Source organism: Argentina anserina, chromosome 2 (genome assembly GCF_933775445.1).
Source record: "Argentina anserina chromosome 2, drPotAnse1.1, whole genome shotgun sequence".
In the NCBI taxonomy this organism is placed as follows: Eukaryota; Viridiplantae; Streptophyta; class Magnoliopsida; order Rosales; family Rosaceae; genus Argentina; species Argentina anserina.
This window is the reverse complement of record NC_065873.1, coordinates 15,048,272-15,062,634: the sequence shown is the minus strand read 5'-3', so window position 1 is coordinate 15,062,634 and position 14,363 is coordinate 15,048,272. Positions and strand designations below refer to the sequence as shown.

Below are 14,363 nucleotides of genomic sequence, written 5' to 3'. Positions count from 1 at the left end.
TAGAGATGCTGTTGTTTCTACCATATTCAACGTATCTACATTTTGAAAATTACGGCAAATTTATTCCCCCCTAACATGTTTGAAACAAGGTTACAAAACTTGTAAAATATTGAGAAAACAAGTTCCAAAAAATTGAGTTTGGTTTTGGGCTCAAACCCGGGTTGACCCGAACCGAGAAAAGTGTAAGGCCCAATAGAAAGCGCGGCTAGTAAGGTGCAAGGTACGCTTCTACTTTTTCCACATCGACTGACACAGCCTGCACTTCACTTCGAAATTTGGGAGGGAAGAGAAAACACAGAGAGAAAGAAAGAGAGAGAATTGAGAGCATGAGAGAATGTCCAACCTGAGACTCATCCACGAGCTCCGAGAACGCATAGCCGCCGCGACCTCCTCTTCTCCCAACAACCAAAACGACGCCGCTTTGGAGAATCGATTCCGCGCCGTCCTTCCCAACCTTCTCCATGCTCACGTCGTCCCCTCTCCCACTGGTACACTACCCCTCTTTCTAAACCCTAACCCTAATTTAACCGCAGTAAGTTGAATTGCAATTTTGGTTTGCTTGCAGCGAGTGAGAGAGAAGTGATAGCTATACTGAGGCTGATCGGTTACACGGCGAAGCATTTTCCCGGCGTCTTTTACCATGGAAAGGCCGGCGCGATTCTCCCCATGCTCGGTCGGATTCTGGCCTTCTTCGCAGAGCCGGCGTTCCGGTAAGGGTTTTGGAACTGTCACTGTTTGATTTTTTGAGGCTTCGTTTGGTTTTTGATTCACTGAGGAAATGTATTTGGTGATTTGTTTAAAGCCTTAGAAGAATTGAAGAAACAGCTCAGTCTGTGATTGTTGATATTGTTATGGATTATGTTAGGGTTGTTCTAATTGGTGTTTTTTTCAGGTCTAAGCATGGAGTGATATTCGAAACGCTTGGACCACTTTTGACCTTACTTCGCAGCGGAGCGCAGGATGCATATCGTTATTTTTTCATGGATTGTATGCTTGTTGTTCAAGGTAAGGAGGATGTGGTGATTTGTGATTAGATAGTTGATGGTTTTTGTATAATTACCAGGCTTTTCGATGCGATTTTTGGTTGGAATGTTACTGTATAAGATATTGAAAGCTTAGTTGAACTGGACATTTGCCTTATTGATTGATGTGTATGCACTTACAAGAAAGCTAATATATGTTTGTCTTTGTTCAGATCTTTTCTGTGTTGCATCAGTCAATGCGGATAAATCAAGTTTTACAGAATCAAGTAGAGTGACTTTAAAGTGTTTCTGCGAGTCCTTCAATGGAATTTTAGATGATCCTTCACATCTTGGAGATCTCCCAGACAGTATCAAACCTGTTGATGACACTGGGATCTTGATTGACCTTACAGGCAATACAAGGTGGCAACCTTTTGCAACTTGGATGATTAAGCTTATTGGAAAATGCTTAACTGAAGGAACTCTATATGTGGATGGACTTGTCAATATGCCATTTGTTATGGCAGCATGTTCACTTCTTTGTTATGGGGATGCTGATTTGCATGTGGTGAGTAGCGATTACTTATTATTATCATCGTCATTATTTTGAATGAGAAGCAGTTGCTTCTCATGCTGTTTCTGTGGTTTTAATGAAACTTGTATGCATGATGATGAGACTTGAAAGAAGTGTATCTGAGATGCTCATACGTTCAACAGCTGTTACAAGAATTATTTTTATAATTCTGTACCACCTCCCCACAAATTTCTAACTAGTTGAATTTTATGCAAGGCGATTTTTGAATTTGCGCGCATCATTGGATCTGCTACAAAATGTGACGTCATTCCTTATCATAACATGATCCAGTCGATATCATCTATATTAAGCGAGGACAAAGATGGAACTCCTGCATATAGGTCTTTCTCTTTTACTCCAATTTTTTATAATTCATTTTGAACGCGAAGTGGAATTAACCCCCAGAAATGCCCAGATGAAGCAACTGTTTTCTTAATTTTTTTTCTACACTATCTTTTCTTATCCCTGGTATATGTGGTTGGCTATTGTGGAGGAATATTTTGGTTACATTCTATCACCTTAGTGGCCGGATTACAACAATAAACTCAGACATACCCACAAGACACCCACTCATATAATTGTAATATTATTTTATGAGCGTTCTCTATAATTTTCCATTGCAGTTGGATCATTCAAAATAGTTTTGAGTGTCTCATGGAGTTTCCACAGAACCTCCTTTTTCATCACAAACTACGAATCCTGTTTTTGACTTGGGTGTATACACATTTTGATAATTATGGAGTGTGTTGTAGTTTGGGTTCAATTCATGATCATGCTTTCCAAGTATTAGACTGAATACAAATGCTTTTCAGATTAGAATGATTATGATGGGCATGGTACGTTTTGACAGTTATGAGATATTAATAAATGTTGCAAACTGTGTCATCCGTAAAACATGGTTTGAATAAGCAATGAATTTATAGGCAACTGCTACCTTTTTTGAGTCATTACGGCGTAACACATCTTCCTAAAGCATTTTATTTTTTCGTTTTTCAGGGTTTTTAGTGAAATATCTACATCTAATATTACTCTTATTAAATCTCTGCATTGGCATCATGCTGCAGGAACGCGGGTTATGATTCGTCCATGGGTGGTTGCCTAGAGGTATTGCACTCTAATTGCCCTGATGGTATAGTCAAGCTAACGGCTGCGCAGTTAGTCAATGTATTTCCTCATTCAATGAGGAGTACCCAAAGCCAGGAGCTTAAGGTTAATGTCAATATTCACTCTATTTTTCTTTCTGTCTTTGGTTACTCTTGTGAGCCATTCTTATCTTCTGGATTGCTGACAGATGCAAAGATTGGTTTGTTCCGTGAACCTAATAATTTATTTGTTTTCAGGTTGCCTTGTGCAACACATACATACGAATTGCGAAGATGTGCCCCCCTTATATCTGGAGGCCGGAATCTCTCGTATATGTACTTTCATGTCCGGAACCCTCCTTCTCATTGATAGATTGTTTACATGTTGCTCTCTCTATACTTGGTTCTGATGTTGTTGGAGGAAGAATAACAGATAGTACCTGCCGAAGTTTTTCCTCAGTAAGTGATAAACCAATTGAAACCTCACATGTTGGAGAAAAAAGACCTATTGGGGATGTGGATTATTTCAAGATCAAACGTCAAAAGATTGATGAAAAAGTCATCAATCCTGATTCCAATAGTCAGTTGGAATGGCAGCGTACTCATATAGTTCCTTATGAGACAGAAGACTATGCAAATCGGATGCATAAATCACTCCTTTCTTTTGCTGGATGTTTAAAGTCTCCTGGAATCAGTCCTAATTCCTTGGGACCTGATCTTGCTTTAACGGCTCTTAGCATTCTTTGCATTGCGTTCTGTAGATATCCAGAGACTTATCTATCATTATGCATCTTTCATCAGATGTATGCATGGATACCTTGGATATGCCAACAGGTATGGTGGTTTCAATTTGTGGATTAGCATAATAATTCACTTGCCACTAATTGAGAATTACATCATGTAGGCAAAGGAAGGAAGTACCGTAGAACTTGATATTTCCATCTACCTGGAAGGAATTCACTGCATGTTATGTTTGCGAAGTAAGAAGTTAGACCTACTTTTATTTAAATTGAAAAAATCTCGCCTTTGAGATATCGATATGTTATATTTTGGTTCAAAAATTCTGTCATGGTTGATAATCTCTTATGAGCCTCTAGGTTTCTCCCTCGTTATGTGATCGATATTTCTATTCCTTCTCTTTTTAATGCTGTTTATCACCTTTTATTTTCTTGAGTCCGCTTGTTTGCCATTAATTCATTTTCTGGAGGGTTGGCTGTTGAAAATTGGAGTTTAAGCATACTTTCCATTTATCTGCTTTTATTTTTTGAGTCACCTCTTTTTGTCATTCATGCAATCTCTGGAGGTTTGGATGTTGGATGCTGGAGTTTTGTGCATACTTGCTGTTCAGTACAAGTCACTAGTAGGGATTCTTGTTTCATGAGACATCAAGTACGTCAGCTTGAATCTTGTCCTGATTGACTGGTTCAAGGTCTGATTGCTTGATTGTTTACTTCAAGGCTAAGCTGCAGAGCATATTTTTTTTTATATCTTTGTGTCCTTATAGACAGCTATTTATGCTAGTCATATGTAAAAAAACACCAATTCCTTTCACTTATCGCATGTGAAGTATTTCTTTTGATTCTTATGCAGATTGCTTAATGATGAAGTGTATGGATGGATTGCCTGTTGATTCTGATCTTATACTTGTCCTTTTAAAGCTTCCGTGGACCCATCCTCATGTAGTTACTGACCGCCATCAATTGTGGAAAATAAAATGTATATCACTTCAAGTTGCATGCAAACTTGGTCGTAGCGCAAGATTTGAAACTCAACTTGAAGTATTGGACCTGGGTCTTAATGATGAATGTGAGGAGGTTATAATTGAAGCTATACATTCTATGCCCGTGATTGCCATGTGGTCTAGCCTCAGTGGCCTTTCTCACGTATTCAGAAGGCTTGAGTAAGAAAACATTCTAGAGCTGGCTATTCTCTGAATTTAATATATGTTGTTGGTAGCATCTGTGATTAATATGTGTGCTTAATGTGTATTGTAACAAGTGCGATTGAAACAGGCTCATCTAAGGAGGATAAATTTAGTAATAAAAACTCTGACACTCCTTCTCTATTAGGAAAAGTTATCGAAGAATCATGGAGGGAAACTTGGACTAGTAATTTATTTATTATTATCATTATAATAATAATAATAATTAATATATGTTTTTCCAATGTTTTCTTAAATTTGCCGTAAATTTCACTTATAAATGTTTTTGTTTTCTTATATTTTATTAACTGCTTGGGGAAGTAGCAGAGGGCAATGAGTACCAAAGTTGAACTGTGATTCATTGTGTTCTCTGTGTTCATAAAATAATATAAGCTTCCATTCAGTAATTTATGTTATGTCCCTCACACTTGCAGGCTATTGGGGCAACAGAGAACTGAGAAGGTGAAGAAAATCATTCCCTTTTGTATTGGTTTTTTGTCATGTCTTTATGGATCTCATAACAATGGAGATGACAAGAATAGAAGCCGGTGTAAATTTTTCTTTAAAATGAAAAGTGAGAGGCACAGTCAAACAGTGGATTTACTGCAAGGATTCTGGTGTTCAATGTGTGACAGAAGTGTTCAACACAATACCGAGTCATACTCAAATATCATAGATCTTCCTGAAAATCTCAGAGAATTGGACTGTAATTTTCACCATCTTCAGTCTCTATATTTTGAGCTTCTTAACGATGAGTCATCTGAAGAGGTTCAAGTGGCTTGTGTGAAAAATATCCGCCGAGTACTTGTACATGGGGGCAGAGAGAATCTATTGGAGTCAAGAGTTGTATGGATTACATGTGTTAAATATATACTGATTAATTCCAAGAAGGCTATAAGAGAAGCATTCTGCACTCAGATTAGTTCGTTCATTGAGGGTTCAAATTTGAGTTGCTTATTTCCTGATGAGGGCATGCCAAGTAATGGTAAAGAACAAGGGTTTTTGAACATAATCAACAACTCCTTTTCAGAAACTGCAGACCTGCAAATCTTTGAGACTCTTTTGGAATCAACTGCTGAAATAATGATTGCAGTTGATATTCAGAGTCCATTATTCTTGCTTTCCCTTCTTTTGTTGGTTGATCAACTTGATAATCCACACGCGACAGTGAGAATGATTGCAGCAAAGTTGATACACAAATCCTGCTGTTTTCATCTTAAAGGAGGCTTGCAAGTAGTTCTTCTAAAAGTTGTTCATGTTCGAAATGAACTCTTTGACTTCCTGTCTTCAAGGCTCTCTAGCCGTCCGACTATGGTCCAAGAGTTTGCAGAATCAGTTCTTGGTATTGAAACAGAAGATCTTGTCAAGAAAATGGTTCCAGTAGTTCTTCCTAAGCTTGTGGTGTCTCAGCAAAATGATGATCAAGCAGTTGGCACCTTATATGAACTGGCGAAATGGTTAAACACTGATGTTGCAGGTCTTATAGTTCTTTGGGTGCCAAAAGTGCTAGCTTTTGCTCTCCATCAACGAGATCTGCGAGAGTTACAAGCTGCTGTACTGTTCTACCATACACAAATTGGTTCAAACAAAAAAGAAATCTTTGCTGCTGCACTAAATAATCTTCTCGATGAACTCATATGCTTTCTTGATGGAGGTGATTCAGATGATATAAGTGGAAGGTATGAAGCTCTACTTGTCACCTGGGCTTATGGTGCACCTTTTCCATATGTTTTACTTGCATCTCTGAGTGGATATCACTACGCAATTCTTTTTGATACCTATTATTACATGATGTTGCTCACCAAAGAATTATTAATGTATCTGGTATGTTATACGTGTATTTTTGTTGTGTTGTAAGAGTATACATATTTACATCTCTTGTCTGCTTACAGGTTAGCAAGAGTACCTGAGATGGTGAAGGAGGTTGCTAGAGTTCTGGATGAGGGTGAAGATCTACCAAACTTTTTGCGGAATCATTTTGCCCACCTTCTAAACAGTATCGATAGAAAGATGCTCCATGCAGAAGAATTTTCTTTGCAGAAACAAGCCTTGCAACGAATTGAGATGCTAATTAAAATGATGGGTCGACATCTTAGTACTTACGTGCCTAAATTAATGGTTCTTCTCATGCATGCGATTGATAAAGAACTCCTCCAGAGTGAGGGTCTCTCTGTGTTGCATTTTTTTGTTGGGCAGTTGGTGAAAGTATCACCGGCTAGCACTAAACATGTCATTTCACAAGTTTTTGCCGCTCTTATTCCCTTTCTTGAGAGAGATGATGAAAGTCCAGCACATCTGGATAAAGTGGTACAAATTTTGGAAGAACTAGTTCTAAATAACAGGTATATTCTAAAGGAGCATATCCGTGAGTTCCCTCCATTGCCCAGTATACCAGCTCTAACAGAAGTGAACAAGGCTTTACAAGAAGCCAGAGGGTCAATGACCTTAAGGGATCGATTGCGTGATATTGTTGATGGTTTGAATCATGACAGCTTAAATGTGAGATACATGGTAGTGTGTGAGTTGAAGAAGTTACTGAACTTGGAACGGGAAGGGGTTACATCCCTAATAACTGCTGAAGCTGGTGCAGATATGGAAATTTTGAGCTCTTTAATCAGATCTCTACTTAAAGGATGTGCAGAAGAATCAAGGAGAGCAGTTGGACAGCGGCTGAAGTTGGTGTGTGCTGACTGCCTGGGGGCCCTGGGTGCAGTCGACCCTGCTAAACTGAAGGCCTTTTCGTGTCAACGTTTTAAAATTGAATGTTCTGATGATGACCTCATCTATGAGTTGATTCAGAAGCAACTTGCGCGGGCTTTTAGAGCTGCACCTGACACTATAATTCAAGATTCAGCTGTAGTAGCCATACAGGAACTGCTAAAGATTGCAGGTTGTGAGGCCTCGTTACATGAGAACACTGCTGCTCCTATGTCAGCTCCAAAGGGCAAAGACCCTCAGCTAGGTTCTGCATCTGGAATGATGACTACTGATGGTAAAAATGAGATGACTAGAAGGGGTCAGAGATTATGGGACCGGTTTTCGGATTATGTCAAAGAAATAATTGCCCCTTACTTGTCCTCTCGATTTCAACTTCCTAATGTTGCTGATCCTGCATTTGCTGGCCCAATTTACCGTCCATCTATGTCATTCAGAAGATGGATATTCTTCTGGATAAGAAAGCTGACTACACATGCTACTGGTTCTCGTGCAAGAATTTTCAATGCTTGTCGAGGCATAGTGCGCCAGGATATGCAAACAGCAATCTATCTGCTTCCATATTTAGTTCTTAATGCTGTTTGTCATGGCACAGAGGAGGCACGCGATGGCATAACACAAGAAATCCTATATGTTCTTGATGTTGCTGCATCTCATAACAGTGAGGATGCAGTGCATGGAGTCAATGGTGGGAAAAATGAAGTTTGCATTCAAGCTGTGTTTATTCTCCTTGATAATCTTGGTCAATGGGCGGATGACGTTAGACAAGAACTATTCCGTTCTTTTCAATTATTAGCTTCTAAGCAACAAGTATCGAAGACCAGGCATCAGAATCAGTATACTACCAATCAGGACCAACTTCGTCTACAGTGCGAACATGTTTCCAAACTCTTGTCTGCTGTTCCGAAGGAGACCCTTGCCAGGGCCTCTTTTAGGTGTCAGGCTTATGCAAGATCCTTCATGTATTATGAGTTGTACGTGAGGGAAAAATCAGGTTCTTTCAACCCTGCATCTGAGAAAAGTGGTTCATTTGACAATGCAGATGTGGCATATCTGATGGAAATATATAGTTGTCTGGATGAGCCTGATGGTCTTTCCGGATTTGCATTTTTGCGTAAATCCTGGGAATTACAAGACCAGCTCTTGATCAACAAAAAGGCTGGGAATTGGGCAGAGGTTTTAACTTCTTGTGAACAAGCTCTGCATATGGAACCGACATCAGTTCAAAAGCAGTCTGATGTGCTCAACTGTTTATTGAACATGTGTCACCTTCAGGCTATGGTTACACATGTGGATGGTTTAATGTGTAGGATACCCCAATACAAGAAAACATGGTGCATGCAAGGCGTGCAGGCAGCATGGAGACTTGGTAGGTGGGATTTGATGGATGAGTACCTTAGTGGAGCTGATGGAGAAGGTTTACTCTGTAGCAGCTCTGAAAGTAATGCTTCATTTGATATGGATGTTGCAAAAATTCTGCAGGCAATGATTACTAAGGATCAGTTTTCAGTTGAAGAAAAAATTGCCCTCTCCAAGCAAGCACTAATTGCTCCCCTTTCTGCTGCAGGCATGGATTCTTATGTGCGTGCATACCCTTTTGTTGTGAAACTTCACCTGCTACGAGAGCTTGAGGATTTTTATACTCTTCTTGGTGATGCATCTTTCTTGGAGAAATCATTTGCATTGGATGATCCTAAATTCTCAAAAGTGAGGGAGAATTGGGAAAACCGCCTCAGATTTACTCAGCCATCACTCTGGGCAAGAGAGCCACTTTTGGCTTTCCGAAGAATGGTCTTTGCTAACAGTGGTCTTGATTCTCAAGTTGGGAGCTGCTGGCTTCAATATGCAAAGCTATGTCGCATGGCTGGTCATTTTGAGACGGCAAATCAGGCGATTCTAGAAGCCCAAGTTACCAATGCACCTAATGTTCACATGGAGAAGGCTAAACTTCTATGGAGCACTAGGCGGTCTGATGGTGCAATTGCACAGTTGCAACAATGTCTCTTAAACATGCCTGAAGGGGTTGTAGGCGCTGCTGCAATTTCATCAATTACTAGTCTTTCGCTGGTTCCACAGAGCCTGCCCCCTTTAGTTAATAACACTCAAGCTTGGAATGAAAATCGGGATATTGCGAAAACACTTCTCCTCTATTCCAGGTGGATCCATTACACTGGGCAGAAGCAGAAAGAAGATGTCATAAGTCTATATAACAAGGTTAGGGAGCTGCAGCCCAAGTGGGAGAAAGGATATTTTTACTTGGCTAAATATTATGAGGAAGTCCTAGCTGATGCCAGGAAGCGTCAGGAAGAAAATATGGAACTGGGTTCTAGGAAACTGTCATCAGATACAACTATTATTGGTTCTTCAAAATCAAACACTGAGAAAGCTTGGTGGGCATATGTGCCTGATATACTGATATTCTATGCAAAAGGGCTTCATCGGGGCCACAAGAATCTCTTTCAAGCACTTCCAAGGTTATTGACCCTATGGTTCGACTTTGGGACCATGTATGAAAGCAGTGGCAAATCTACCAATAGAGATTTACAAAATGTCCATAAGCTGGTAACTATCATATATTGAATTTGAACTCTAGTTCTTTTGCTAATTTATGTCTGCTTCATTCATTATGTTATTCTTCTGTGTGTTGTCTTATTCTTATATTGGCAGGTGATCAGATGCATGCGAGGATGTTTGAAAGACTTGCCAACATATCAGTGGCTAACAGTACTGCCACAGTTGGTTTCAAGAATCTGCCACCAGAATAAGGAAGTAGTTCAAGTGGTTAAAAACATCATCACATCAGTTCTCTGGCATTACCCACAACAAGCCTTGTGGATCATGGCAGCGGTTTCAAAATCCACTGTTCCATCTAGGAGGGAGGCAGCTGCTGAAATTCTACAGGAGGCACGAAAAGGGTTCATCCAAGGAGCTAGTGGAAGCAATTTGTTTGCTCAGTTTGCCAGTATGATTGATCATTTTATCAAGTTGTGCTTCCATGCTTGTCAAACAAAGGTGAAAACAATAAATATCTCCACTGAATTTAGTCTCTTAAAGAGGATGATGCCGCTGGGAATTATCATGCCGATTCAGCAATCTCTAACTGTTAGCCTACCGACATGTGATGGGAAGTTGTCTGACTCACTTAAGTCCGATATCTTTTCTGCAACTGATCTGCCTACCATTTCAGGAATACGTGATGAGGCTGAGATTCTTTCTTCCCTTCAGCGACCTAAGAAAGTAAGTTCTTCTGAATTTTCAAGTCATTTAACATTCTGAACTTATATCCTATCATATTCATGTGTCCACAGTCTTTTCCTATATTACCAAATTACTGATGTTGGGTTTTCCTTCTAAAAGTGCATGGAGACTGTTTTAATCATTAACTACTGATTTAATCCCCCATGTTTCCGAAGTTGAAATTAGATTAGCAATTCTCACTCGTGATAACCTGTAATATTTTTCCAAATAGATTTGGCGGGTCATTTTATGACTCCATTTGTATCCAATTAGCTTGGGGTGAAGCCCAAAATTAGACTTGGAAGTTTGAGGGATCTGAGTTGTTGCAATCTTGTCTTCTTTATATCTTGGAAATGTCTGATAGTTGACACAACATGACAATCTTGGTAATAATTTGCTCTCTCCTTTGCCTTTTTAGATTGTTTTATTGGGCAGTGATGGAATTGAACGTCCATTCCTCTGCAAACCCAAGGATGACCTCAGGAAAGATGCACGCATGATGGAGTTCACAGCAATGATTAACCGGTTGCTGTCTAAATACCCAGCCAGCCGTCGGCGGAAGCTCTACATTCGCACCTTTGCAGTAATTCCTTTGACAGAGGACTGTGGCATGATAGAATGGGTGCCGCACACACGTGGACTTCGACAGATACTTCAAGACATATATATGAACTGTGGAAACTTTGATAGGGATACAAATCCAAAGATCAAGCGCATATATGATCAATGCAAGGGTAAAATACCAGAAGAGGACATGTTGAAGGACAAAATTCTTCCAATGTTCCCTCCAGTTTTCCACAAGTGGTTCCTGACCACCTTTTCTGAGCCAGCCGCTTGGTTTAGGGCGCGGGTTGCTTATGCACACACTACTGCAGTGTGGTCCATGGTTGGACATATTGTGGGGCTTGGTGACCGACATGGCGAAAACATTCTGTTTGACTCTACAACAGGTGATTGTGTTCATGTTGATTTCAGTTGCTTATTTGACAAAGGCTTGCAATTGGAGAAGCCTGAGCTGGTGCCTTTCAGACTGACTCAGGTGAGAGGAGCAAATGGATAAAAAAGAAAAAGGATTTATAAGATGCATGTCTCTCAATTAATTAGAGTATTATTAATACTATATGAGCATGTATAGATCCGTTAGTTATTATATTCTTTTCTCTTTCACTACATGGTTTCTTCATTTTCATGGAGTTTGTTATGGAACTGGCAGAATATGATTGATGGTTTGGGCATCATTGGCTATGAGGGAATCTTTTTGAAGATATGCGAAATCACACTTTCAGTACTGAGGATGCATCGGGAGACATTGATGAGTGTTCTTGAGACTTTTGTCCATGATCCTCTTGTAGAATGGACAAAATCACACAAGTCTAGTGGAGTAGAAGTGCAGAATCCACACGCGCAGGTTTGACAATCTTTTTATCATGGTTTTGACTCTTCACTACTATGTTTGGATTTATGTTCTAAAAATGAGATTGATTATTATTCCTAAATGAAGCAATTTGCCTCGGAAATATAATCATGGAAACTTCTGTCCAGAAAAAATAATACTAATAATAATTGAAGCAAGTTGTGGCAACTTGATTTAAAAAATGACTTAATTTCCCTAACTGTCAAATTTTGTATAGCCCTCAAATAAAATTTAATTCATTTATACTGATAGAATAAGGTGTTTTGGAGGATCAATGGATAGGTTTGGGTGGTCACTGGTGCTTTTCGGTGGCCATTTACAAGATAACAATGTGCTTCTTATGACTATGGTATTTGAAGGGTTGAAGTTCTATATTAGAAGTACTGATGCTGCTGCATCACATGTTTAGACGTAACTGATAAGTTGTACTATCATTAATGCTGAAGTGAGCTAGATCTCTAGTTCTCTGTGTAGAAAGTTTAAAACCAAGACTCGCCGTCCTTCCTGAACAGTTTTGATTTTACGAAGGTCCTGGCAAGTGTTTGTTTTGAAACAACCACTAAATAGTGTTCTTTATAAACATCACAGCTAGCCATCAATAACATTGAGGCAAGGTTGCAAGGAGTAGTTGTCGGTGTTGGAGCAGCACCATCTTTGCCTTTGGCTGTAGAAGGTCAGGCTCGTCGGTTGATATCTGAAGCAGTCTCCCAAAAAAATCTTGGAAAGATGTATATCTGGTGGATGCCATGGTTTTGATGTACCTCATTCAGAATTTGTCCTGTCGGGAGTTAAAATCAACTCAATTTTTGTCTCTACGGCTCTACCTTTCAAAGGTCAGGTACCAGGCCAACCAGGGGAATCACGTGTTTCCTGAAGCAGGTATGCTCTTTCCTTTCTGGTATTGATACTAAAATGTGTATAAAGTAGATGATATTGTTGCATTCTCTGCCCAGTTGTGTTTAACGTCTTTAACCTGAAATATATTAGACCAACGAGTGGACTTTTTGCCTGTAGCACGATATATAGGAGTTACAATGATATTTATTGTCAATAAGCTTTGTGTCTTTTAATAAAGTTATTACTGGATTACATAAAGCATCGATTGGGGTGTATACGTATTTCACTCTACAAACAAAATATTCCTCATAAAAACCATATTCTACCCATGAGTTAAATTAAAATGTACTAAATTAAAATCGAGGAAAAAAATAGGATCAGTTACCCAATCTGTTTTCCAGCCCAGAGTAGATCGCTGGCAATTACCAGCACCATAACTTAAAATCTCAAATTCATAATTAATGGCAGAATAATAACCTAAATTATCAATGGCACTTGTTGGGTCATTCCCATTTAACTTGTTTCTCTCTCACGAGTAGTACCCCCATGAATAGGGACAACAATTCTTGCTGTATGTCTCTGCATTTAAGTGAACAAAGAAGAAAATGAATTCAAGGGTTTTAGCCAGACTGCTTTTACATATTTTATTCTATGGAGTCGGTGCTGCTTTTAGTTTTCACACTTTCTGGGATCAAGTAACATCTTTTGTCCTGATTTGATACACTTCTTGAACAATGATCGAGAATCAAGAATGAGAAATCTTTGGTATTTTACATAATTGATTTTTATTTCTCTTTATATTTAATGGAGACTAAAATTGGATATTTTAGGCATAAATTTGGTTCTAGGGCGAGTTAAATACGAACACTGTTGGATGGCAATAACTGCACCCTTATTTAAGGCTTCTAGTAAAACAACCAGACATTTGTTATATACTAGTATATTGTTACTCACATTAATAATATTGGAAAGGCCTACTATCATTAGTTTTCACCTTTTCGGGAATGATAGTATTAGCAGCTGCAATTGTTGCTATGTTTTAGAGCCGTGGCTTTCTCCACACAATGCAAACTTAATCTCTTTTTTATTTGGTTTATTATTTATTATTATTATTATTTGCTTCTTATTCTTTTTATGTTTCCTGTCCAAACGTCATTTCCTGTACTTTTGGATTGCTCTAGTGATATCTATGATGACAGTTTTCCTATGATAACGTGTTTTTTAGGTTTCACTGTCATTCTCTTCTGCCATAATATTCTTTGATCATGAAAATGTCATTTTGTAATGCTCGTGCAGGCTACTGTCTAGATACAAATGGCAAGCTTAACTTATCAATCCCAGACCTTATTAGCGGTGCTGTGCAAAATTTGTAGGTAGTGTGTATCTAGTATCTACCGTTATCGAAAGAGTCCTGACTGCCTGAAGAATATCGCCACTGCTGTCTCATTCCCTCAATGCGACAGATTTTGTGTTGAGCTACCAGGAGTAAGCAACCGTGTCTAGTGCTGAGTGCAAGGATTTGGGAATAGTATGTGCTCTGCTCATTTGAAGTCTCTTTGAAAATATATTGTGTGTGTATATGTATATATATATATATATACTGTAGTCTTGTTCGATGTTG

At 39.0% G+C, this 14,363-nt stretch overlaps 1 protein-coding gene across 1 annotated transcript; it reads left to right on the top strand.

Annotated features, from left to right (window-relative positions):
* The first annotated feature begins 269 nt into the window (after positions 1 to 269).
* Positions 270 to 14,135, top strand: LOC126782667 (serine/threonine-protein kinase ATR). The gene is made up of 16 exons (XM_050507963.1): positions 270 to 488; positions 566 to 710; positions 893 to 1,005; positions 1,196 to 1,530; positions 1,753 to 1,877; positions 2,601 to 2,745; positions 2,877 to 3,452; positions 3,523 to 3,598; positions 4,209 to 4,518; positions 4,974 to 6,218; positions 6,432 to 9,816; positions 9,922 to 10,491; positions 10,910 to 11,530; positions 11,705 to 11,899; positions 12,494 to 12,784; positions 14,039 to 14,135. The coding sequence occupies exons 1-15, from the start codon at positions 335 to 337 to the stop codon at positions 12,659 to 12,661; spliced, it is 8,163 nt and encodes a 2,720-aa protein (XP_050363920.1). The 5' UTR covers positions 270 to 334; the 3' UTR covers positions 12,662 to 12,784; positions 14,039 to 14,135.
* Positions 14,136 to 14,363: the final 228 nt, after the last annotated feature.

What these genes read in the sequence shown, in the direction of transcription:
- LOC126782667 (XM_050507963.1), top strand. Translation starts at nt 335, where the DNA reads ATGTCCAACCTGAGACTCATCCACGAGCTCCGAGAACGCATAGCCGCC. An exon ending in GGGATGCTGATTTGCATGTG is followed by an intron (nt 1,531 to 1,752) that starts GTGAGTAGCGAT and finishes ATTTTATGCAAG; the next exon opens with GCGATTTTTGAATTTGCGCG. An exon ending in TGCCTTTCAGACTGACTCAG is followed by an intron (nt 11,531 to 11,704) that starts GTGAGAGGAGCA and finishes TGGAACTGGCAG; the next exon opens with AATATGATTGATGGTTTGGG.